The sequence below is a fragment of the Elaeis guineensis genome, chromosome 4 (assembly GCF_000442705.2).
Source record: "Elaeis guineensis isolate ETL-2024a chromosome 4, EG11, whole genome shotgun sequence".
NCBI classification, from domain to species: domain Eukaryota; kingdom Viridiplantae; phylum Streptophyta; class Magnoliopsida; order Arecales; family Arecaceae; genus Elaeis; species Elaeis guineensis.
The window spans coordinates 22106701-22133284 of record NC_025996.2 but is presented as its reverse complement, the minus strand read 5'-3'; the positions used below and the strand labels follow the sequence as shown (position 1 = coordinate 22133284).

Genomic DNA, 26584 nt, shown 5'->3' with positions numbered 1-26584 from the left:
ATTGTAGGATAATTGTATAGCATACTGGAGGAAATTTGTGCTTGAGTATTTTGCACCACGAGCTAAGAAAAGGTGGTGTTTAGCATCATATGGAAATGCTGGCAACCATGCCTCTGGTGTTTTCCCTCAAGCAGCTAAGGTCTGTTTTTGAGCTGCAAATTTTTCCTTCGTTTTATGCTCCCACTTTCATTGTACATCCCTTGGTATCTTGTTGCTCTTGAAGTTTTCTTTTGTGACCTACATCATATGCAATCCTGCATATCATGCATGTGTATATATTTGCACGAGAACAATAACATTGTACGACCTTTGTACAATTATAACATTCATGTATGTCTGATAAATTGGATACTTCTACATGCATGCAATGGCATCTAACATGAATACTATTTCATTAATCTTGCAGGATTCATGGCAGTGTGGTATCTGTGGTTCTAAATCTGGAAAAGGATTTGGTTAGTAATATTCATTACTTCTCAATGCCATTAGCTGATGGATATAGAAAATTTGCTTTATATAGGTTAGCTTTTACAGGGAGTGTTTTTTTTTTTTTTAATTTTTCTTTTACTATGAATGATGCAGCATATGTGAGGAGAACAGTCTGCATAATATCTTTATGGTAAAGATATAACTAGATCTGTTATCGATTTGATTTTTCTCTATTTGCTGCTGTAAGTAACAGCAACAAAACAGAAGAAATGGGAGTGGAGGAGATAAAAGGGGAAGGGGAGAGAGAATATATGAAAGAAAAGAAGTCAAATATAATAGCAAGACTAAAGGTTAAAAGGATAGAGATGTTATATAGCAGTCTAATATAGTTAACAATATATGTATTTTGTAAGTTACATCATTTGCAAGTTGTTGTAGTTTAAGTTATTTTTAATTGTTATTCATGCTTAAGCCCTACCAACAGGAACAAGAATGAATGTTCCTCCCATCTAAAAGTGGAACTATACCCTTCGTTAAGGGAATGGTGCTTCCAACAAAAACAAGATTCGGTTGCTTGTTCTGCAAAACAACTGTCTGAAAATGGAGCCAAACTCGGATTGGCCCATTCCTCAGACTGAGGTTGATTAAACTAAATATAAATTTAGAGGTGCATATGTGTACATGAAAAATTAACCATCACTCTCATAGAGCTACATAAATTTTTGCAGAACTCAATTAAACTTCAGAAAAAATTGAATTCAACTGATAAAGCTCAAACCAAATCTAGACTCCATCACATATTATGTATTCTCTAGTCCCTACATAAAAACTGGCAATGGCAAAGGCATGTGCAAGCACAATATATCATCTTCTGACATTCTTTTTTTTTTTCCAGATATTAAAATCTTCAGGTTTTGTACCATCTTTTTTTTTTTTTTTTTTTGACAATGGAGTAGTATTGCAATTTTAGAATGTTTCTTCATTTCTGATTGCATATAATCTTAGGTTTTCAACTTAATTACACATGCTTGTTTAAATTAATAAATGATTTTGCAGAAATGTATGATGAATGTGATCTTTAAGTTAACTGTTTAATTTATCATTTTTGAGCAGAGGCTACATTTGAAGTACTTCCTCGGCTATTTCAGATCGAATTTGACAGTGGGCTTACCGATGAGTTTTTATTTCTTGACATGCCCCGCGAATTCTGGCTTCCTACAGGAATGATGGTGTTGGACTATGCAAAAGCTGTTCAAGAAAGTGTCTATGAACAAGTTCGTGTTGTTCATGAGGGTCAAATGCGAATCATATTCATGCCAGATTTAAAGGTTATAAATGTTTGTGCCATATTATGTATACAACCTGACAAATATTAGATGTATCTAACGTTTTAACTAATTTATTCTTCAGATAGTGTCTTGGGAGTTTTGTGCTCGACGTCATGAAGAATTTTTACTTCGTCGATTAATAGTACCTCAGGTATAGTTGTTTATATCTTCCATAGTTCCATTCACATGTATGTGGCACTCTTTTATCAAATGCGAATAGAAGTTTCCAGATTCCACTCTTCATAGCATATATTTCGCACTATGATCCATGGTAGTTATTTCCCCTTTTCCTCCCCACACACCACCCCCCCCCCCGCCGCCCAAAAAAAAAAAAAAAAAAATCTCTAATGGGTATAAACATGTCGCATTGAAGACTGAAGAGCTTCATTTAAATTTTGGTTTGTTTTTCACTTTACAACCTTTCCTTTTTAGCTCCTGCTGGCACCTGTTGCCTTCATATTGCCATTAACTATTTTAGAAGTTCTTTGAATTTCCAAAATTATCTTAACATGTGAAAACTATCTGCTGAAATTCAACTCTGTGTGAAAAAAGATTGAACCTAATACCATGAAAATCCTTTTTTAATATGTACATTCCTTGTTATGAAAAATAAAAAGCTGTTCTGCTGAACAAAAGCTTTAGTTAAACATCAATAAAGCAGTCAGCACTCTTCCTAGTTACGTGCCTATATGGGTGTGCTTCAGATTTAAGAATTCAAAGAAACACTCCCTCCACTCCCTGCCCCCTTTTCCCAGTTCCGTGCACTACCACACAAATTCAGTTAGACATATATGTAGAAAGTTCTTGGATATATGGATTCCTTGATGATAAATGCTGGATTGTTGGGTACTTGCATAGAAAGTTTTTTGATTCATATAATATGAAAGGAAAATGCTTTGGAATATTCTAATCCTATAAGGAAGGTAGAGTCCAATCAAAAGTGGAAATCTAATGCTGTGTCAAATAGCCTAAAGAAGATCCTGAAGCAACTTGATGCCTCTCATGTGCAAGGGTTTGTCCTAATCTTTCATGGACTCTCAGTTCTTATATTGTAGAGGTGAATCTCTACATAGTTTAGTATTTCCTTTTAGAATCTTTAAGGTCAATCTGTTATTTATCTCTTTTTTGTCATTTTATATGGCATTGCTTATAGAATACTATAATCCTGTATATCATTTGGTGTTCACCTGCTTGTGGATCTGTATGTTTATTAGGACAGCCATAAAGTTAAGATATTTTGTTTTGTAATGATAAAGATAGCTAGGCTGATACATATGGAACATATATCAAGTTCTGGTTTTAGAAGTTATATAATTTTTTTTTTCATTGTCACAGTAATTGTTTTCATTTGATTATGAAAATTTTTATCCTTTGTTATTTAAATCTATCCCCCTTCAAAGAAAAAAAGAAAAAAGCATATAATCCTAGCTCTGTCCCTGATTGTACTTGTGCAAACATGTTTGGAAATTTGGATCCTCATCGGTATTCTATTAGTCTTAGTTTTCCTAATTTTCTGATCTGAATGTGGGTGTCTCTTTTCATTTTTTTTAATGCTCGTTATTCCTTGATGAGTGCTAATTTTGTTTTGTCATCATGTTTTGCACTATGACATCAAGACGCTCATGCATACGTATACATTACGGTTGTGTCACCATTTCTCCTCAGTGAGTGCAGGATCTTAGGCACTTAAAACCAGAAATACTTTATTCAGTTAGAAAGTGTATCTTCTTTATATCATAGCTATCCTTTTTTTTTTTGTGCTTGATTTGTTAATTGTCCGCTGGGGCCAATGGATATGTGGTTGACAAGCTGCTTTGTTTTTCCTAGGTTAACCAGTTATTACAAGCTGCTCCAATCTTTCAAGCTGCAGTAAGTGAAAGTGGATCAACTGGGGCCTCCCCACAAGATCTAAAGTCTAACTTGAACATGTAAGTTAACCACGTAATGGCATGATTTGCATGTGCAAAAGGATTACTTGTTATTTGAGCGCTGCATGTTGAGTTTCATAATTAATTTGGCTGGTGTTGCCATATTAGCATGTGATTTCAGCAAGATGCATATCAATGATGTTGATTATTATCTGTCGTTGCAATAATGCTACAAATTAGTTTGGTGATATGTGCATAACAAGTTTTCTTCTCTAATAAGCTGTAGTTGTTTATGAATACAATGAATATGAATTTCCTTGTTTATCTGGTGATAGTCATAGAATCCAAGTTCCATTGGTTATGAGCGATATGGAAGTATGGTGTATTTCTTTTCCTTTTGTTGCCTTGCATGACCTTGTGGCCTTTTACCAAGCATGCTGTGTGGTGGTGCCACTCTATCATGTTGTGCTGGCCGATGAATTAGCCCAGAGTCTTAGACAGGATAATCTCAAAGAATTCCTTAAAAGGAAGGATAAGTAAGTTTCTTGAACCACCTGCCAAAAATTAGGTGATTTTCCATACTCCCCTTCACCTGAAACAGAAATCTTTTAAAAGGAATCTGGTGAATGAGGAGAGGAAATTGTAGGTGGAAGAGGGAGAACAGGGTGGATTACTGGTTGCTGTGATCTATAGGAGACTACCCATTTCACCCAAAAAGATCTCATGAGACAAGCCAGTGCCTCAGCTCTTGCCATATGATGGTTGATTTTTTGGTGGACGTTCTGTGGGGACTAAAGCATTGCTGCGCTTAAAGCTGTTGCAGTAATTAGTCGGGAAGTAGGAAGGGGGGTGGTAGAAAAGGTAGACCTTTTTATATTTTAAGGTAAGCATAAAGGAAAGAATTACTTGTAGGTCTTTATCGATTAACAGCTAACAGGGTATTTATATTCTTCCTCTTCAAATTTCTATTACCTATTGCATCTCTTTCAGGAATTTAAACTTTCATTCTTTGTTTGTCCTAGATTTGTACAATAATTGCATACACATGTTTGTAGAACGTTATAGGAAACCAAATTTGGGTATCTATTTGTTTCTATAGTATTTGCCATACATTTTTTTTTCATAATATGTTTTTTATAATAGAAAAAGTATCATAATTAATCTTGAAAATAAAAACTATGGAAACAGCTGTTTAGTTTGTGCATTCAACTCTTGAGCTATATTCAGTTTCTATTTAAATGAATAATTCCTTTGTGGTCCTCTTTCCAATGAAATCTGATGGTGCTCCCGTCATTTTCTCAAAAATAAAAAAAAAGGGATTCCTTTGTAATGAACAAAACATGGTGTATACTTATCTTCTCTCAACAACAATATAAAATAAAATTCACTCAGCTCTAAGGTGTCTAAAATTCAATTTTAATAATTCTTATATGAATTATTTTCCTCAAAAAAATGTTGCATGACTTCTTCTTGCTGTAATAATAGCATCAGTTTGCTTTTTTTTTTTTTGAGGAAATATACATAAATAAGTTAATTAAGTGTAGTTTAGCAATTTTTAATCATGTTTTTCTTTGGCCCCTCAAACAAAATCCTGGTTCTGCCCCTGCTTGGTTGGCCTAGATGTAAGAAGGGTATACATTGTCAAGCTTGAAAGATGGAGAGGTTGGCCTTGCTTTTGTTGGTTGGGGTATGGCAATTGGGGGAATAGGCTGAAGTTTAATTAATTTATGGAGGTTCCTAGAGGTGGTTGGAGGTCGAGGGATGCATCTAGGTTATTAGGGTGTAGGTGTTAGAACATGGTGCATCAAGAGGTTGAGATGTGTAAGGCTATAATGTAAAGGGTGCAGAATAAAGTGAATAGTGTTGGGTGGGGAGGGCCTTTGTTTCGGAGTAGTGCTTTTACATGTTGTTAGGTATTAAGGTTTTACATCCCGACGGGATGGGGGGGTGTCCCAACTGTCCTGTCCTATTTCTATGAGATAACAAGACCAGGACAGGTTCGGAACTTCGAAACCTATCCACATGGGAGAGAAGAGGAAAGAAGAAAGAAAGGAAAGATGAAGAAAATGCAAAAGTGAAAAAGGAAAGGAAAGAAAAATGAAAAAGAGAAAGGAAGGGGAAGAAAAGAAAGAAAAGTCAAGAAAAGAAAGGAAGCTGAAGAAAAGAAATAACTTAAGGAAAGAAAAGAAAAAAGAAGAAGAAAGAAAGAAAGGAAAGAAGGGGAGAGAGAGATAGAGAATATCTATCGGGACGTATGATTGAGACTGTTGTCAGGATAGTGGGGCGTCTCATTTGATGAAGAAATTGGGACACTTTCGTCACACGGGATTTAAAACCTTGGTTAAGTATTCTTTTAATTTGCTTAAGCCAATTCTTCTTGTATCCTATGGTTATCCTTAATCTTAATTTGGTTGTTTTTGTTGCAGGTTTAGGCTTAGAAGCATTGTTTTTGTTGGGGAGAAATACATTGTTTACTATTCTGTGCGGATTGACTTGGCTGATCCTAATCCCATCTGCATCTTTCTTCTTGCTTTGATTTTATGGTGTTTGAATTGAGATTAAGGAATAATTGCTTAAGTTGCAGTTGAAGTTTAGTTGCTATCTTTTGTCCTTAAGAAAGTTATTTTTCTGAAGTACAAGGCTTATTGAAGGATGTGGGCAGACGAGTATATGGAGTTCATGGGATCTTGTGTTTCTCTGCCTGTTTCTTTTTCAAAGCATCTGCATTTCTTTGCACTTAATTTGCTAGGTTGATCGGTGTCTCTCTTGTAGGAATGGCAATGGGTCGGGTTTGGGTCGGGTATTGTACTATCCATCTCCAAATCCGAACTTAATACCTTATACCCAAACCCTACGCGATACCCGATCGGGTAAGAAAAGAGATACCCATCCCCATACTCAATGGGTTCGGGAATACCCACGAGTAACCCATGTTTCCATGTCCAACCCATACCCACCCTATGCCTATCCAAAAAAAATAAACAACCAAAATAATTTTATGCATATTATCAATCAAAACAAAATTATCAATTCAACATAGAACATAATTCATAAGTCCAGATTTATAGAAATCAAACATAGAAATAGAATTATAATTCAACATAGAACATATAAATAACCAAAATAATTTTATGTATATTATCAACCAAAACAGAATTATAAACATATATATTCGGGTATGGTTTCGGATATTATCCATACCCGTAGGTTCGGATCAGGTTCGGATTCGGATTTGGGTAGAAAATAGCACACCCATATCCTATCCATATCTGTGCTATAGTTTTTGGGTTTTACCCAACCCGGTCAAATCCTATTTTTCGGATTTGATCGGGTTTAGGTAAGGTGCATACCCATCGGGTCGGGTTGATTTTGCCATCCCTACTCTCTTGTCCCATGACAATTGATTTTATCATCTTTGCACTAGGATTGAAAATAACTTACTGATGATCTTTAACAAAGATATGCCAGTCGCTGTAATTGCTGTTTCTTTTGTTATAATGAGGTGAATATGTGATATTGTTGTACTTTTGTTATCAACTTTCAGTGTCAGTGCTGATGGAGACCCAATGCTTTGTTCATCTCTTGAAAGGCACGAATTTAGCTTGTTGAGTTTATCTGATACAATGGGTGACATAGAAATATATAAGCAGATACATCTTGCAAGGCTGTTGATAGGCAGGTTCTCTTTGAGCAATATGGCAGTTTATTGCGTTACTTATTGGAAGCGGTAGTTTTTGTGGTATCATAGGATGATCTTGCTGGAGGTGGGTGAGGTTGTAGTTGGGGAAATTGCTGGAGGTGGGTGAGGTTGTGGCTCAGGAAATTGTTTAAGATGGTGTCTATTGGTGACATATACAGAAAGCTGTAAGATTGGTTTAGCAAATATGGGCTGGCCTGGCCAACATTAGAAGAGTAATTCAAAATGATTTAACCAGTCTTGTATGTATGTTTAGTCACTGAAATCTTAATTAAAGTTGAGATCCGTGCTTGTTGAATCATAAGTTGGTACTGGAAGACCGCTCGATCAAGCGTAGGGTGGCTTCTCTGGTTACATGCCCTTGACGTCTTTTGTTTGTACAGGCACGGGGACATCCAGAAGGTGGGATTGCTAAAAGATGTTTTTCAGGGAACTTTGTTAGTGATGTGTTTTCTTATCGAATGGCTTGCAGCTTGCTTAGAAAATGAACTTGCATCCTTGTAATTTATCCGTTGAGAGGACAGGGTATCTCTTCCTAACATTTTATTGCCAGTCTTTACACCGAGTATTTTATAACTATGAATACTGGATGGCATGCTATATGCAAAATTATGAGGTAACTAGGCTCAGATCTAGGTTGTGATGTTTGATGAAGGGTAAAACTTTTATGAAGCATTACTGAATTGTCTGATTTAGGTTGAAAACCAGAGATGAGGAGAAGCTTTGTGAGACTATTGAAAGCATTGCCATGAATTTAACAAAAAATCCATACAGTGATAGATGTGGCCTTAAATGTTTTGTAAAGGGATGAACTGGGCTCATAGAGACTGCAGTAAGCAACTGGTATGATACTTGCCAGTTGCAGTATTAGTTGTTGTTGTTGTTGTTTTTTCTTTTAAGCCATGACCTTTAAACATTAGATTCTGTTATGATTTATTTTCTTGCTCATATAAAATTGTCTTAGTTTAACGGTTCTTCGATCTAAATAGAAGTGCATCAAATTCAACTTTATCGGCACTCATAGATCAATGCTTTTCTCTGGTTTTCTTTACTCCCATATACACAATTTTTGTAGGTTTATTTTGTTATAGTCTCTTAAGAGATCTTTGCTTCATGCATGGTATCCTTCTTGATCCATTTGAAGGTTTGTTCATGCTGGTCGTCAGCTAGCAAAAATCCTGGATCTACGGTCATTAAATGACATGGGATTTTCCAAAAGATACATGCGGTGTGTACAGGTATTTTTTTTCCTTATGTTTGAACATGCTTTATGGTCATTTTTCTTAAGTTTATACACGTTACAGTTAATTTTCTGTACATCAACAGATATCAGAGGTTGTAAATAGCATGAAAGATTTGATCGATTTTAGCTCTGAGCACAACATTGGACCCATAGGTAACATGCTGACTGCTCTTAATTCTGATGTCAAGTGATACATGAAATCCATTATGACATTAATTTTTTTGTTCTTTTCTTGACTTTTATAATCATTTCTGTTGAACTCAAAATTGCTTTTAATGGTTGTGGGTCTATCAAGATATACAAGATATACAGTAAGGTAAGTTTTGGGACACCGATGTTTGTATATTGCTACAGTGGTTGGAGAAATATTTTCCTTTGTTTGTCATATTATGTTTTGTTCCTTGATTATCAATATTTTATCCAGCAGCATGCTTGGAAGACTTTTGTGGAAGTTTTATACACAATCAAAATGGAGAAATTGATAATTCATGTGTTCTCATAAATTCTCAATCCTTCTATTATGATTTTATTGAATTTGTGAAGAATTTCTAGGTTTTAAAAAATGATTTGGAATTTTTTTTAGACTTAATATAATTCCTCCAAAATTAAGTTAATGTAATTGAATTTTATTTTTTTTTGGGCATTTTCTGTATCTATATTTTCTGCAATATGTTTTATGTTTCCTTTTATATCACTAGGTGATTGTTAAAAAAAGGACCAGTGATAGAACTCACAAGTTTCTGGTAAAAGTGGCAATTGGACAGGCAATGTTGGGTTGCTATTAATTTGAGATGCAAGAACTTGATCACAAGTGCTGTTGAACCTGGCTCTTTAATAAATGATTCAAACTCTCAAATATGAACTCGAACTATTTTATTGAACGGACAATGATACAGACAAATAACTTATTCACGATAAAATTATTTGAGGTTGTGTTTGGTGTCGCTCAAAATAACTCAAACTGAGAGCCATTTGACAAACCACATGCAACATGAAATCCTGATGGAGCATTATCAAACCCATCCAAACCCCGCTGACCTGAAATGACCCCCAAGAACTCTTTCCAGTATCTTTCCCCTGTGCCTTACGGAGAAGAGGAGCTTTTAGAGATGGGACTCTGGATCTTCTTGTGTGTGACGAGCCAAGAAACTCCAGTGTGCATCCAGAGTCTTTAAGGGAAGAGAAATTGGGCATTTTGATCTAGGGTGCAGGGAGGAGTCCATCCACCATTGTTGGTGGAGGTGGTGGTGGGGTTAGTGATGGTTGTAAGGCTGGTGGAGGGGGTGGCTGCCATTGAATTCTTTGTTGTCTTTGCCTCTTTCTTCTTATACCTTTTTCTTTGCCTTATCTTTTTATTTGTCTTTCTATGTGGTCATGTTTGCTTCAGTTTGTACTTATTCAAATTTTCGTGTTGCATTGAAGTATTTTGAAATGAACTGAAGAAAAATTGAATTGGAATAATAAACACTTTCTCAGCATGGGGAAAGAATTTGCTAGTTTCCTTTTCAAGACAACCGTTGACCTTTGTTGACCTTTTCTGATATTGTCCGAAGTTCGAGTTCTAGGGAAAGGTATAGAACTTATGGTACTATTCCTATTTTTGTGTAATAATTTAGATATCAAACATCACAAGTAACTTTACAAATAGTATTTGCTACTCAAACCAACAAGTAATGCAACAGCATTTTATGATCTGTAGTACAATAAGCTCACAGACAAGTTAAAAAATTGAACGTGGAGCACAAGAATAAAGAGCACGTTAACAAACATGCTATACTCTTGGAGACACAGTGTCTGAGGTACTAAAATTATTAAGACTATATTTCTAATGTAACTACATATTGTAAAGAAAGAAAAAATGGTTAATGGATTTAGGTGTATCTAAAGCTATCTAAAATCTGAAAGTACAACAAATAGTTTTGCTAATTGAACCCAGCTCATAAACTCGGCACCACTTTTCTTATTATTTCCATGGCTGTTCATTTCTTAGAGCACTAAAGTTTTTGATTGAATCACACCTAATATGGAGCAAAATTGTAATATTACTCTTGATCTAGCTTTTTGTGTCCCTATTCCTGTGTACTCCATTACATGCGTTGTTGTCAATTACATGTAACAGGACCGAGGCACGGGTACTGAACTGTGAATTGGTGATCATATGAATGCTTTACATTCTTAATGGCTCTCCCATTATTAATAAGTTCAAGGTCTTCAGCTATGACATGACTTGAAGGGTTCTCTGGAGTCCAATATTATGTCTATGGTCATTCTTTCTCTTTTCTTTTGCTTTGGTGCTTCCTTGCATATACGCATTGAGAATAGAGGCCTCCAATGTTCACCGACTATGAAGAAATAACAGTCAAATATTTGCACTTCAAACAATAGCCTTTGCACTCTTGTCTCAAACATCCGATTCCTGATTACTGATGTGGATGTGAACAAAGAGACTTTCACAAGGTCAGATACTTTATGTGAATAGGGCTTGGCTTGGGCGCCTAACAGCCTGTTTCGTTGGGCTGAGACCAAGTCTAAATGGGCTTTGAATCAGACATAAATTCTAGCCCTGAATTGAAATTAGGCTGGCCCTGGGCTAACCTTAAACAGGCTTGGATTTGGCCCAAAGGCCAAATTTATGATAAGTCAATTCTAATAATGATTATTATGAGGTAGTTAGGATCTTTCAGCTCGATTTCAGTCAGGTGAAATCAGAAAATGGTCTAACACCGATGATCTTAGCCATCGAATATGATTCACTGCCTCTAAACTGCTTCTAGATCAAAAATCAGGTTATTTGGAGATCTATAGACTATGTATGAACTGGTCAGCGATGGGCATTTTCTTGTGTTATTTAAATCATATTTTTTGAGCACTTGATGCATAGGTTAGGGGTCTCAAAATGTAATTTTTAATCTGCAAGCAATTTAGAGATATTAGATCATATTCAACTGTTTGAATCATCTGTGTCAGGCTTCTGTATTCCAATTTCACATGATTGGATCAGACTTAAAATCGAGTGGACCAGATCCTGCTTCACCTTTGATCATTGTTATCAATATTATTACCATTATCATCATTCTTATTAATAATACATTGATTTAGTACGTGATAATATATATTAGTTAATATATCCTCAAATCCCTTTTTGCATTCTCTCCACTGCTCTTTTTATTTGCTTCCTTCTGAATGTATTCACTCCATCTCCTCCATGCGCCCTCCTCTCTTCTTATTTCTCGTTGCTGTTGGCTGTCACTGCTCCATGCTACACCTTTCAGACTATCACTTTCATCTGCCCTCGCAAAAGATTTGGTCTTTGGTACCTGTTGCTTCCCCCTGTCAGTCAATCTGGCAGTTGCTTGCCTCTTCCATGAAGCATAGGGTAAGTCAGTTGTTATAGGATCATTTGAATTTTAATTTAAGTTTAATTTTGGGTTTTTTTTTCCCTTTATTTTTAGGCATAATTACAGCCATAAGTTCCTGGGGGCATAACTTGAGATTTTGGAATTTGTTTCGCTAAATTATATATGCTTTTTGGGTGCTTCAGCAAGACACATCTGTTGGGTATAATGGGTGCACCAAGCAGAAAGCTTTGACTAAGTTATCCTAGCTTGGAGATGCAATGACGGGATTACAACTGTCATTTTTTATCTCTTTAGTTTTAAGTTTAGCTTAATGGTTAGGATTAATTGAACAAAAGTATGACCTATATATGTATGGACAAGGCTGTAGCCATGGTTTCAGAGTATTTGGATGAGTTGATGAAGTATTTGGGTCTCTTGTTTCCTTTCAGCACTTATGTTTGTCTCATGTTGTCTTCTCATTAATACACTTAACATCAGTCTTTTGTGTGGAAGATTTGTTTCTTTTTCTCCAGCTTTCAGCAAATTTGTCAGATGTGAACTAATTTCAGATAACACAAAACCTCGAATTTATTGCGCTGATATTTTCTGCATCCCTCTACCATGGGTGCTGATGTTCACTGCTTTTTTCTTTTCCACATGGACCAGATTTAGCCTAAGTTTTGTATTTCAATCGGAGCCCATGTTGGACCTTGGCAATCCTTAACTAGTGGCATGCTACTGTCTCAGTGTGGGGCATGACTTGGTCTGTGGCTGGCTGATTAGCAGCCCCATATGTGAATGAAATGCGACGTATAAAATCATATGAATACTTTAGAAAGATCAGGAACTCCAGTGGTGATCCATGTGGACGCAGCCACGAGTAAGCTGCGAAAGGACAGACATGCCATTAAGGATCTGTGAGGGTGCTGAAGATTTTCTTCGAAATTCCAAGAATCCTTTCAAGAACGCTATTGTCAATCAGGATAATCCTTTTTTTCTTAAATTTCATAATTTTTGGACTTAGTAGCATCACTAATTTATTTGAAGATGACACTCTTTGTTTTTATTCTGTCCAAAGATTTGTAAGATGTTACAAGAACAGCTTATTCTTGACTTTAAACATAATTGTATGTTCTTATATATGAACTTCAGCTTGGAAGTCATGAATGTTATTTGCGATTTGTTGCTGATTCTGCTACCCTCTTTTACTTTTTGGAATGTTTGATCAAACACTTATTTCGATGCTTGTCTGTGATGTTATCTATTCCTGTTCAATTTAACTAGCAACTAGTTAAGGTTCTCATTTGATCCATGAACATGTATTTGCTTCTGTTTTTACCTTTTTATTCATTTGATCATGTCAGTTTACATACATGATTACATGACCCAAGAAAACGTGGCCCCTTGATAATATTGCACAACAATATTGCTGCCCTTGGTTGGATACCTGCATCTCTGTTTATATTGTTTGTCAATATCCAGAAATTATTATATTATGTTCAATAAAAAATTGCTAGACGTCCTGGAGTCTGTGTTTGAGCAGGTTGCCATGTAATCTATTCTTTTGTCAAACTAACAAAGGCATAATTCATGGCAAACATATGGTGCAAATGATGTTATTGTTTGCTTTGATCCTAGGGAAGACCTTTTCTCACAAATTTGCTCAAACTTACAAAGCAAGTACCCTTTTTTAGTGTTAAAATGGTTTCTAATGGAAAATTTTGCATGATTTAAGTCTTCAGGTTCTTTTTGCTGTGTGCATTGCTTAATTAAGATTGCAATAGCTACATTTCTAATTTTAGGGGAGAGGAATTTTTCTACTGAATGTTTTGGGTGCTAAAACAGCTCGTCTTTACTTTATGCTATGTCTTAATGTGAGAGGGATCTCATTTGCAGAGAGCCTGAAGAAGTACTCTGAGCAAGCTGCAGCTAAGCGTCAGACCAACAAGACACTTGAGGTTGATCAGCTGATGACTTCTCAGGGCCAACAAGGTGATCACAACACATTTAATAAAATTAAAGTTGCGCATCCAGGGTTAAGCAGCCAGACAAACAGTTACTGTGCTGCTACTGGAATCCTGAATAACACTGCTCAGAATGCAATGGCATTGAATAACTACCAGTACTTACTGAGGACCTCTGCAAATCAAAATCAGGAAGTACTGCAAGGAGACAAGTTACGTACCTTTGTTGGTCCTAGTCAGGGACGGTCTATGCCTTTACAGGGTCCTGTTTCATCAACTCTTTCAGGGCCATCTGTTAGTGGTTCATTGAACCCTCAGCAGCAGCAACAACTGCAATTGCATAACAGTACTATGCAGTCTTCACAATCAAATGAGCAGGAACATGCAATTCAGCAACTACTGCAAGAAATGATGAATAATGACAGCGGGGTGCCACAGCAGGCTGTCTGTACACCAAGTGTGACTGGTAACATGGCAGCAGAGGCTTTTGGTAGTGGAATTGGCTGTGCTGTAGGCTTGGCAACGAGGACTAGTGCTGGACCAGTCAGGAATGGAGTGTCATTGGGAAATAACATAAATTATGCATCAAATAATGTTACGGGGACGATAAACAGGACCGACAGCTCCAGATCTACTGCCAACAACGGTATTAATCCTGGTCAGGTTGTGCCTCAAAATGTTTGTCTACCTGAACTTGATCAGGACATTATTTCTCAGGTTGTGAATAATGGGATCTTAAACGGGGAGCCTAGGGACGTGGGTAAGGGATGGAAGATGTGAAAATAACCATAAAACAAGTAGTTGGCACATCATGAGGCATACGGTTATTACCACACAACGTGGGATGTGTTTCGTTTACAAAATGTTGCTGCTCCAGTTCGGAAGTACGGAAGCTGGCAGTTTTCAGGCATGCCATATCTAACTTAAGTTACATACTTCTGAATATCAGCAATTCTGTGTCTTATTATCTTGGATATGTTACAGAATCTTGACTTCTCTGAAATGATTATAATAGAGACCTGGTGGCAAACCAACATTAACTCCAAATTCTCTGACTTCTCTTATGTGATTATGATAGTATGTACAGTCAAACCTATCAAGTGTTAACCAACTATAGTGATGGTCGATGATGATGTTTCAATCAATTTTTTCTTTTTTTTTTTTTGGGTACGAGAATTATTCAATTGGTTATGTACAACATTTGGAGAAATTATGATTGACTGCTACCGTTTTGTGCGAGGGGTCATATGGGTAATTTTCCTTATTATCTGAAGTTAGTTTGTGGAAGAAGTACCATGGGGTCGTCCAAGCAAAATGACTTGATCAGGAAATTGTCGGTATCTATCCCGTGAAAGATTGTTGGTGGAAATAGCCAAGGGCAGAGAAGTCTTCATGTGAGTCCCCATCTGTTCTGGATGGTATCACCACATATGATCATGTATTTAGGTTTTTTATCCTCTTTAGGGTTAGCATCCAGTGTTAGCCTCCCTCCAAAGTATCGGTCCAACCCGCTCCAAATTTTTATGGTGGCCACCAATTTTTATAGCTGTTTTCTTAGAGCGGACGAATATTGTTCCCATATTTGTTGTGTGAATATCGATTGCAATCATTATCTTCTTAGATGTTAATCGTAGGGATTCTTATGAACAGAAGAGTAACTGTATATTTGTATGGAATATGCATTTTTTTGTATGGAATATGCTTTTGGGATTGCATCGATGCTAGATTGCTTTCAGAGGCCCCCAGCTCGGAGGCCATCAAAAGATCAACCATTCTCCATCAAAAGATCAACCATTCTCCTGTTGACCATAGCATGCTTAATAATGACACTTCAAAAAAAGTTTCCAAGCGTGGTCTATGACAAAGGTCTTTATTACATGGAGATCACAGCAATTGCAAAAGGAAATTCTTATACAATAAACCTGCTGAAAATCCTGTTTATGTTTTGTTTTTCTCATAAAAATATAAATAAACTGCCATGTAACCTGATATGCCAAGTTAGGACTAATAAAAGATCTGAGTTCGACAGAGTTCTACCACGTCGACTCAAAAACTTTGCCATGTCAAGTTGACTCGGCTAGGTCTCTGAGTTGAAGTTTGCAAACTATTTTTAATGGTTGTACGTTCTGCAAAGAGAGAGATAAACCATGACATCCAGCGTTGCACTCTATACGAGCAGTAGCAATAAGCGGAATGCATCTGCAAGGCAATTCAATATTCAAACATGGGAAAAGAAAATTCATAAGGATTCCACGCAATCATGGCTTTGCTCCAGCAAAAGACCTAGTCAGAAAGCTCAAAATGCAGCCCTTCGTAGATGGCTGCTTCTGATTCAGAATTTACACATGTTGAGGACATCATACCAGGACATCTTCAAAAATACGTTTGAATGACAAGTCTACCAAAGAAAAAGGACATCTGAATGGCATGAGTGAAAATCCAGCATCCACAGTTAGAGCAGACAATACACCACCTGTTGATTTGATATACAGGTCAACGCGACCCCACAAGACTGAATCGGCTTATGGATCAAGCTACTTGCAGAATTAGCAATTTCCAGGCTCCAGCAATTATATAAAAATCATACAATCATAGCAGCCAGACCAGCTGGTTCACAAGATTACGCAGAAGCAAGTTGCAGAATTAGCCATTTTCAGGCTCCAGTAATAATATACATATCTGTAACTCTGAATTATAGCAACCAAACCAGCCAATTAAACATGGTATTGGTAAATATATATATATATATATATATAGAAGGCTGCATAATTACTTGGCGCAAATTCCTTGACATCTGCTCAAGGAAACCAGAGGCAAGACTCTTGGCAACTCGCTACATTATAAAATTATAAGAAAGATAGAGGTTTAAGCTCAAGCTGAAACCATGACAATCACTCAAATCTGTCCTCGTCCGAACCATCTTCATCATCAGAAACAGTTACAGGCCTGAGCAGTACATTTAGAATTTCTTGGTTCCATCCGCTCCAAGCACCCAAATGCCTGATTCTTGCTGCAAAGGCATGCAATGGAAAATCTCTTGCCTGATTTTCTACAGCGCTGGCATCTGGGAAGTACTTCAAAACTGAATGCCCCACTGCTTCAGAGACGTCCACATCTAATACAGGTGAAAGTGGGCGTCCGATCACTTGAACATGGCACACACTTTCAGCATGCAAAAGGAAGATATTAGAGATCCGTTTACAGTAACAAAGGGACTAAATGTCAATCAAATAACACTTTTGTCTGCAAAGTATGCTCGAAGAAACTAATCATTATACCATACCTAACAAAGGGACTAAATGTCAATCAAATAATACTTTTGTCTGCAAAGCATGCTCGAAGAAACTAATCATTATACCTTTTCTCAAACAACACACATACCACAAATCTCCTTTTCTCAAACAACACACATACCACAAATCTTGTAAGGAAAGGGTTTTAAAGGCTAGCTATTGTACCAAGAGAGCAGGGAAATTGGAATTTCTGGAAATATTGCAAAATTTTTACCTCATTTCAATCTCACTTTTCATCTGTAGATGATCTACTTGATTTAATATCTACTTCTCTAACAGAGGATACTTGCTCTGCAGTGTTTATATACTGCCTGATCCATCTGGAATGCTAGGAATGGAAGTGTTTTCCAAGGAATAAAAAATTACATGCTAATCTTGTTTCAAGCAAAGCAATCTGTTTTGCGTCTGAACAGAAGACAGCAACCAAGGATCTTAGTAGGTTGTCCTGGGATCAGTCAGCCCCCTGTCTCATTCTTTTGTGCAGTGGACAGCTCCTCCCATTGCAACAATGAAAATTAACTTTGATGCTTCGGACTCAACATCTGGTGCTGGCGTTAGATTCTTGCTTTGAGACCACACTAATCAGGTCATTTGCACTGGATCAAAGAAAATTTACTTCTCCGTTCCACTAGCTCAATTACAAGCTACTTGGGAAGCTCTTCATTTCACCATCCACACCCTTCAGTGAACTCGCATTATGCTAGAAGAAATTTTATGACAGGAATATCCTGAATCAATGGATCAATTCACCCTGATGGCATTGCTAATTACTTAGCGCAAGATATCTGGGCGATCAAAGATGATATTAATACATTTCAGGCAATGCACGTCTTAAGGGAAGGCAACTCAAAGAGAGCTGCTGGCCAATCTTTAATGCTTAATGCCCACTAATATGCCACCTGATTTAGCTCATTTGTAAATGCTAATTGTAAACAATGTACCTTCACTCGAAATCAATAAACCTGCGGACGCTCACCTTTTTTTATAAAAAAATAACTTTGATCCACTACCAACACATCCAAGAAGCATCTTTAAATGCTTATCTATTACAAGTCCAAGCCTAGATAGCATATGGATGTCTCAAATGCATATCATTAGAATTGATAACCAGTCCAGTTAACACGACATGATATTAAATACCCCGAGAAGGGAAGGAAAAAAAAAACGATAAGATAGGGAAAACCACCTCTTCCAACAGGGTATGTATATATGTATGTGTGTGTGCGTATGTGTGTGTCTATATATATATATATATGCATGCTAGACTTCTACAGAAAAAAATTCTAATATTGTTAGACTTTGAGAAAATCCAATGTAGCAAGGAAAAGGGACTTTAAAACCTTTTAAAGAAGATATCTTAATGTATTTGGACTCTATGAACTTTGAAGGGAGGAGGAAGAGAAATAATCTCGAATCAAGAGACAATGAGGAGACACAATGGATTAGAAAAAGTTAACCATAAAATAATTATTATCGCTTAATTATAAAATAATTATTATCGGATCTTTCTATAATTGAGATTTTAATTAAATTATCGTAAATCTAAAATCTTTAACAGCCGCTTGCATCTCCATGTGAATTTTAACTAGTATAAAAATCCATAGCCATAAAAACAGTTAGTGCTGAACAAATTTAAACAATCAAGTTTCTAGAGACTCACCATATGTAATACAAATTATCTGTTGCTTGTCTCTGGACTCTACCCAGCAGTTCAATCTGCACAATTCCACCTATACAGATAACTGGGCGTGGAAGCTTGAAAGATTGCAAAACATTTTCCTGGTGCAAGACAAATCATTGTTATCAAAGTTAAATTATGAGGAGGGAAAAAAAACATTGTGCAAGCTTTGTTGCCAAATCACTAACCAGCAACAAGATCCAAGAACACTAATATCAAATGTGTACACCTGCAGTTTCAAACCATCAATGCACCAAAATTCTATCTGATCGGATAATTATTTTGATACAACCTATTCACCTATCTTCTATAATTTACAAACCATGTAGCCTCATCCACTTTTCCAGGTTACAAATGCAACAATAAATTATGGCCCCAAGTCCCATCTCTGATTCTAGCATCATCAAGACAAGGATATGCATTCATGCGTATATGTATATGTGTATGTGAGTGTTTTAAGGAAGATCTCAAGGCATGGTCCAAAATTTGCAAACCTTATAGCCTCATCCACTTTATGGTCCATATTACAAAATGCAATAACATAACATATTATGACCCGCAATCCCACACAGTTGATTCTAGTCTCATCCATCAATGCAAGGATATGTGTATGTATGTAGGAAGATATCAAGGAGTGGTGCCATCTACAAACTAAGTATTTATGTATGCGGACATTCATGAACACAAAATATACAAGACTACGAGATAAATCACGATCCCTCCCTCTACCCTCCCCCTGCATGCGTGGCAATATCTGCTTGCATTCTTCATATTGTTCTTTTATTGAAATACATGCGTCCAATAAGTTTTTTGATTGTAGCTACAATTTTCTTGAATCAATGAATTTGAATCTACAGAGACCCATACATCTATATATTGTGAAACTTCTGCTGTCACGAGGACAACATGCTGTGACTGCTGCATATTGATGAGTCATGTAACAGTAATGAGTCATGTTTATACGTGGCGGCGAGCTTGAATGCAAAGTTATAAGCTAATGAGACTGGTCATTGCATGTGCACCCTGAATCAAACATATGGGTTTCCAGAAATATAACAATGAAATCAGAATAAAATGCAACATCTTACTATTTTCCTTGGATCTAAGCTTATCTTAGATGTGAAACATCAAACCAACACCCTATTATCAATTCAGAAGAATATAAGCAGACTATATACAGTAAGATTCAAACATAATTACCAAACAATAATTTATTGCCTGCATGGTTAGACAACCACATATGCAGTTACTTTAAGTTGTAACAATTTGCAATACTACAAAACAAGATTACTTCAAACAATTTGCAATACTACAAAACAAGATTACTTCAAACCAGACACCTGGCAATCTAAGATTGCCTGCAGCATCACCGCCCATCCTGAGTAAACTATGACAAGAAGTTGTGGAATTTAAGCCAAGAACATTATAGTTTTAGGTAGGGAAGCCAAGTCCACATTAGAAATCAACATTGCCATAGAGGTTTACCTCTCTGCACTTTATAGTGAACCATACTCATCAAGAAAATGAGTTGTTTGCTACCAGAAGCTGGGCTGTTGATGAATTACACTAAGGCTACAGCTTTTAGAGATAAATTAAGCACAAGATAAATGAATCATACAGTAGTTCAACTCACCTGCACCATTGGAAATTCTGGCGAAACATATGTCCAGTTGTAGTTGTCATTAGCAGCTCCATGACTATTTGCATACCCCTCTGTGACAGAAGTTCCGGTCCCTTGGGACAGCCTGGAATGACCCATCCGAAAACGCACAGATTTTGCTGAATATATAGGATCATCAAGCTGAAAGAACGCTGAATAAAATTTTTTTTAAAAAAATTAACAACAGAGCATCATCCAAGCAAAACAGAATCATGTAATGATGCAAAGCATCCAAAGACAAACCTTGAAAAGGCTGTACTTTTATCTCATCAATGATGCATAACTTGGAAACTAGTCTGTAAGTTAAAGTTTCAGGTACTCCAGGATCTGCTTCTCCTCCACTCGACCAGTAAGAAGGCCTTGCATCAACTTCTTCTCTTGGTTCCAGTGTATTAAGAATGCTCTCATCTGGATAATTGTCAGTGCTGGAAGCACTAATGGCCTCAATACTGCAATTCCTTTTGCCTTTAGGTGAAACAAGGCAGTAACTCAAATATGTATATACCTTGTGCTCCCTCTCCAGGCTTTCCCATTCAACAGCAGTGCTAGGTCCAACTTTTACAGCCTTTTGCGAACTGCTTACCTCAGTAATACGAGTAAAATTTGATGCCTCCGGGCAAATTCTTAGGCACAGATTTTTGCTAAAACCACTCACAATAACTACAACACAATTCCAAATGCTGCTCTTACACATCATATTTGGGTATAAATAGAATTCCATAACAAGAACAACAACAATAAATATTTGTATGGTATTACAAGCAATGTTATTATCCATACTTAAAAGCAAATAAGACATCCAATGTAACATATGCTTGTCTCATTTTCCCACAATTCTTTTTCCAACATGGACAAGGTTTACAAAGCATCAGCTTAAAGAGAGAAAGCACTAATGAGCCAGTAAGACAAATCATTTAGCAAATAGCATACAGATAGAATCATCATGATGGAAGGGGGCGGGTGAGAGAGCCACAGGTATCAACTAAATGACATAGCCAACATCATTACTATCCAAAAGGAAATCACACACCCATGGCAAAATGCCAAAATGTTTTACTTCACACAACCCTCTATGGCATCATGCATACCCAGATAATCAACAAAAAAAACTGAATTATAAATTAGAACTTGCTATCTTTAGTTAACTAATGAATTATAGCATCATCACAACCAAGGTTTTCTTTTTTTCCTTCATATTGATGATTTATCAAATCCACTAGGTAAATAACACAAGGATGTCAAGAAAAGATGCAGCAACAAGTCACTTCACCTTCTCTCATGCTAATTTTAGCAATTGTATACTACATTCTGTTGACAAGATATATTATGGCCATAGTTGATTACACGTCACTTCCTAACCACTCTCAATAGACAATAAGCAGAGTTTCTTTTATCGAAATCAACAAAAAGACACCAAGTCAATTTCACATGAATCTGCTTCTGAAAGTGCTCCCATGCATAACTTCCAACAGCCACAGTTCATGTTGAGTTTACAAACCAATAATTACGGATTCACAAAGTGAATCACTATCAAATGTCGGCCATTAAAGTCAATAACAACAACTAAATTAGAAGGGAAGCTGATCAGACCTGAAGATGTTCTCAGAAAGTCATATTACTGCAAGTCCTCTGCTTCCTACCCCACAAGGCTACAAAACATTACTTTTAAGAATTTAAGTTTCAACAGAAAAGTATTTTCTCAAACAACTGTAACAAGATAAAATCATGTAATTTTCTACTATTCTCATCCCATACACAAAAAATATTGCTCAATCGATTTGAAGTCCCCAGTTCTTTTCCTACAACATTGTTAGCCAGGTTCCTTACATTGTACCGGAAAGTCTTCCTCTTCCTATCCCACAAGGCTACAAAACATTACTTCATTCAAAATTATAGGTTTCAACAAAATGTATTTTCTCAAACTATTGCAACAAAATAAAATCATGCAATTTTCTACCATTCTCATTCCATACCCCAAAAGGTTGCTGTATGGATCAAACTCCACAGTTTTTTTCCCTACGACACTATGTTAGCCAGGTTCCTTAGGTTGCGCAGGAAGGTCTACAGTCTTACAGAAGCATGCTTGCTGCCTATCTAGCAATAAATGAAAAGATGCTTAGCTGATGCCTCAACAATTCTCCATACAGAAATTATAGGATCAAATGCACTATACATATTGTTTTCTGATAATAATAACTAGTAAAATTCCTCCATGCCACTTCCTACTGAGAAATATGGACACTCCATATAGAAGTAAAATTGTTTCTGAACTTGCCACCACAATGAGATGTAGAATCAAAAAAAAAAAAAAAGAAAAGATTGTAACAAAAGTGTACGTCCCTCTTACTATATAGCTATCACCATAAATGAGAAAATATGATTAGTTTAAAGTATGAGTACAACCCCATAAAGGTGATAGAATATTCTAGGCTCAAAAAGTGCCAGAAGCCACAGACTACTCAAGCTCTATATTCAATCCCTTAGTAAACTTTAAACAAACTGCCCAAATTTTTTTCTTTATTCACATGGCTCAATCGACTCATATCAACTAAAAGTAACAACCTACTTCATTACCATATTCCATTTAACAAAGTCATCACAGTATGCATAGGCTGTGATGCCCCCACCCTCATTGATGGCCACCTAAAGTTCAGAATCTCTTAAAATTTACAGATAAAATAATATATTTTACATGATCATTTGGTGACTCTTGTTGAACCATATATGATTTCTATATGGTGCTTAAAGCAAAGAAATCAAACATCCATTGAATTCATATAAATTTATTAACACAAATAAGCCTTAAATCACCAGTAAAGTTTAATTTTTATATATCTAACAACAATATAAAAGTTAACCGCTTAACTATGTAGTATATGTACTAATGATCCTATAGAGCATATAACTTGCACTGACTTAACTCATAGAAGGCCTTATATTTCTTTATAATGTCCTAACTAATGCATTCTATACCTGAGCTAGAGAATGGACAAGTAGTGCATATGCGGCTACAGCTCTGCCTAGACAATCAGGCACAAGCACATCTACACTATATAATAAAAAAAGGCAAAAGCCTGCAGGTTATCTTCAACCTTTCCAAGAATGTAAGTGGCTTGATGAACAGCATCAATCTTCAATTATCTATCTTCAACAGATTAAAGCTTTCCACATCATGATACACCAAGATTCAATTTATACCACTACTAATGCCATGGTCCTCATTCAACAAAGGTCACAACTTGGTCAACAAATTCACAATTTTCTTTTTCTGGAGTATAATATTCTTTTTCTCTCCCTTCTTTTTGCATATGTGCATTTTTTGGGTAGGGAGGGTCTCAAAAGTAATTCGAAGTGGGTAAGAAAATCGCATGCAACATCACCTCCAATCAGAGAGCAAATTTCACATGAATTATGAAAATATACAGCTCGTCAAACAAGAAACCAAACATATCCAGCCACCCATGGGATAAAAATTGTTAGAAGTTGCCAAAATTTAATTATTTTCATTTACCTCTCGCCAAAAAGTCCAAGTATGAAACAATAAATCCTAAGCCTTTGCATTAAATTTTCAGGCCAAAAAATTCTGAGGAGATCTCATTCTGATTCTCTCACTAAAATGCACAATAAACAATAACCTAATGCCTTTGATCCACTTTTGGGTAGAAGAGATTATGTGATATAATTTTCCTATAATCATGTATTGATATTCGAGCAAAAGAAATGATCCATTTATCCCAAAATGCGAGGATCTGGAATTGACCTCTAAGATTCTCCTAAGTACAAGAAATCAGATTTCAAAATGCAAGCAAATCCACTGCTTCCTCTCCCTAGGAAGTTTTGCTCCAACAACAAAAGAAAAGCTTCACCGACAAAGAACCCACACAACACTCCCCAACATTAATCTTGAGTATAGAGGCATAAACAACCAGATGTTTTCCACCATCTACATTGATTTTGGTAAGAAAATAGTGAATTCCTTCACAAACTGTATCCAACCACAAATTAATAGCCACTGCATAAGAAAAAACATATGAAGCTGCTCTAATATCTCATCCATTAATGCAAAGAGCAAATTAAGGCTTTCTCTAAAGGAATGCTTACAATAGAGGTTCCAACGATGGGAAAGTCCAGTTAACAAGCTTTCAAAGATGTTGAAATAAATGTTTTTAAGTACTTTGTGATTCCTTGCATAAAGAAAATGTTATGAATGTAGGGTACAGAATCAGAGACACATTCTTAACAGGGAGGGCCATCAAAAAAGATCCACCTTCATAATAAGTTCTGTCCTTTGGCTTGATTCCAGATACTAAATATGACTACTCCAACAGATATTTATAACTCTTGTGAGATCTTATTCAAGCATCTGTTAAAGGTGGCTCATGGAAACCTCCCAAGACATTGGGAGACAGTCTAATTGCTTGGCTGAGAGGCACTAAAAGGCCCCACTTTCTGTCAATTAAAAGTTCTAAGTAGAGTGGTACCATTAATCCAAGAAAGTTCATGCTCGGGATGCTTGAAAATATCCATCCTCAATTTAGTTTCTAGGTTCTTGGAAATATTCATAGAAGAAATCTAATAACTGTTCCTGCCCTACATCAAGAGGCTGAATGTCTCCATCCTTGGTTGCATGTGACCAAACCAAAATAAATTTTCATAGGTCCCGAAGACAGGATTGACCATACTGGATGAGTTCCGAAGAGAGCAATCAGAAGAAAATGTTGATTCTAACAAACAGAAAAGTATATCATATTGCACGGATAATGAAGAACAAATGAGAGCATGGTTCCCAGTTCAAAAAGGAAGAAAAAGGGAAGCAGAAAGGGGTATGTGTGACCGATTTCTTTTTTTAATGAAGATTTAAATTTTAGTATTCACCAAAATATTATATGTTCCCAACATATATTTAAAAATCATTATGAATTTCTAACTCCCACTTAGCTGGTCAGATATGACGAAGGACTTTAAATTGCACAGAATTCTTTGTATGCTCTCAATATGACCAACTTCTTGGACATCCTACTAGACTCGGCTCTTTCCCCCTTGATTCATGTTAATAACAATAAATTTTAATTAATCATACCCTTTTCTTTTGCCAGTTGCCCTGACCCATAAAATAAAAAATAAAAAAAAAAAAAAAAACACTTAAACCTCTTCCCCTTCTCTGAAGTTTCCTATACAGAATCAATCATTAATTGCTGCTGCAGCATTTCAGTGAATCATTATAACGTGAATGCATCTAGAATTTCTAATCAACAAAGACAAAGACAGACTACAAGGAACTTCCTGTGTTAGGTGTAAAAATAGCCAGGCTAAAATTCCAAAACATAAACAATAAAAAAGCATTTCTGTTCTACGTGTTATGAGATTGCCTGACAAAACATAAACTAATTCTCATCTACAGCACGAAACACCCGCACGCGATTGAGATACAGCAAAGCCAGAATATCAAAACAATAACACAGCAATATTTTCCGCCTATTATCAAATCAGGTAAACAATATACATTAACCCTCTCCTACAGCACAAAAGACGGCGTCTCACCAAATCGGCGCCAGGATCGGGACACAGCACTGGCACGCACGATATCGGCCGGATCGTCCAGGAACATGAACACGGTCGTCGACGTGTCCGGCCCAAGCCATTCCAGGAGATCCCAACAATTCTCCATCCCAGCAACCTGATCGACTGAAAAACCACAACAAGGAACCCATCACACCCCCCTCCACCAGACAGCGCCTACCATGGCGCATCCAAACCAAAAGAAAGGCGAAGAAAATGACAGAAAGGACGCGAAAGTTACCTCGCGAAGGCCGCCGACGATATCTGGAGGAGAGAAACGAAGCAGGGGCCCCCAGCCCCCCTCCCTAAGACGAGATCGAGATCATCGGACAAACTCTAGAGAGATCGAGAGAAGAGGCGGAGGGCGAGGAGAAGGAAAAAGGGAGCAAAAAAAGAAGTCCTACGAGAAAGGGATGGGAACGGATGGATGGCGGCCACCGATGAGCCCTTTTCGAGAGATGACGGGCCACCCGCTCTCTCTCAATTAACTTTTAATTAATTAAATCGCGTCACGGGCAGGGTTTGAT

At 36.6% G+C, this 26584-nt stretch overlaps 2 protein-coding genes across 3 annotated transcripts in view; one reads left to right on the top strand and one right to left on the bottom strand.

Moving 5' to 3' along the window:
* Window positions 1–14914, top strand: part of LOC105043401 (probable transcriptional regulator SLK3) — a 34381-nt gene extending 19467 nt beyond the window's left edge. Inside the window, exons 3-10 of the mRNA XM_073255845.1 lie at window positions 8–139; window positions 407–455; window positions 1543–1757; window positions 1840–1908; window positions 3585–3685; window positions 8467–8560; window positions 8649–8718; window positions 13800–14914. Of these exons, the coding sequence (XP_073111946.1) occupies window positions 8–139; window positions 407–455; window positions 1543–1757; window positions 1840–1908; window positions 3585–3685; window positions 8467–8560; window positions 8649–8718; window positions 13800–14647 (1578 nt within the window). The 3' untranslated portion in view covers window positions 14648–14914. The remainder of the gene's footprint in view (window positions 1–7; window positions 140–406; window positions 456–1542; window positions 1758–1839; window positions 1909–3584; window positions 3686–8466; window positions 8561–8648; window positions 8719–13799) is intronic.
* Window positions 14915–16405: 1491 nt separating this feature from the next.
* LOC105043402 (F-box protein At4g00755) lies at window positions 16406–26584 on the bottom strand. 2 transcript variants are annotated; one of them, XM_073255843.1, is made up of 6 exons: window positions 26299–26584; window positions 26040–26175; window positions 20742–21158; window positions 20472–20650; window positions 18821–18939; window positions 16406–17029 (listed from the first exon to the last, which is right to left on the bottom strand). In XM_073255843.1, the coding sequence occupies exons 2-6, from the start codon at window positions 26164–26166 to the stop codon at window positions 16759–16761; spliced, it is 1113 nt and encodes a 370-aa protein (XP_073111944.1). In that variant the 5' UTR covers window positions 26167–26175; window positions 26299–26584; the 3' UTR covers window positions 16406–16758. The 2 variants fall into 2 exon arrangements, with proteins under 2 accessions (XP_073111944.1, XP_073111943.1); XM_073255842.1 differs by having other exon boundaries at window positions 26040–26183; window positions 26299–26580.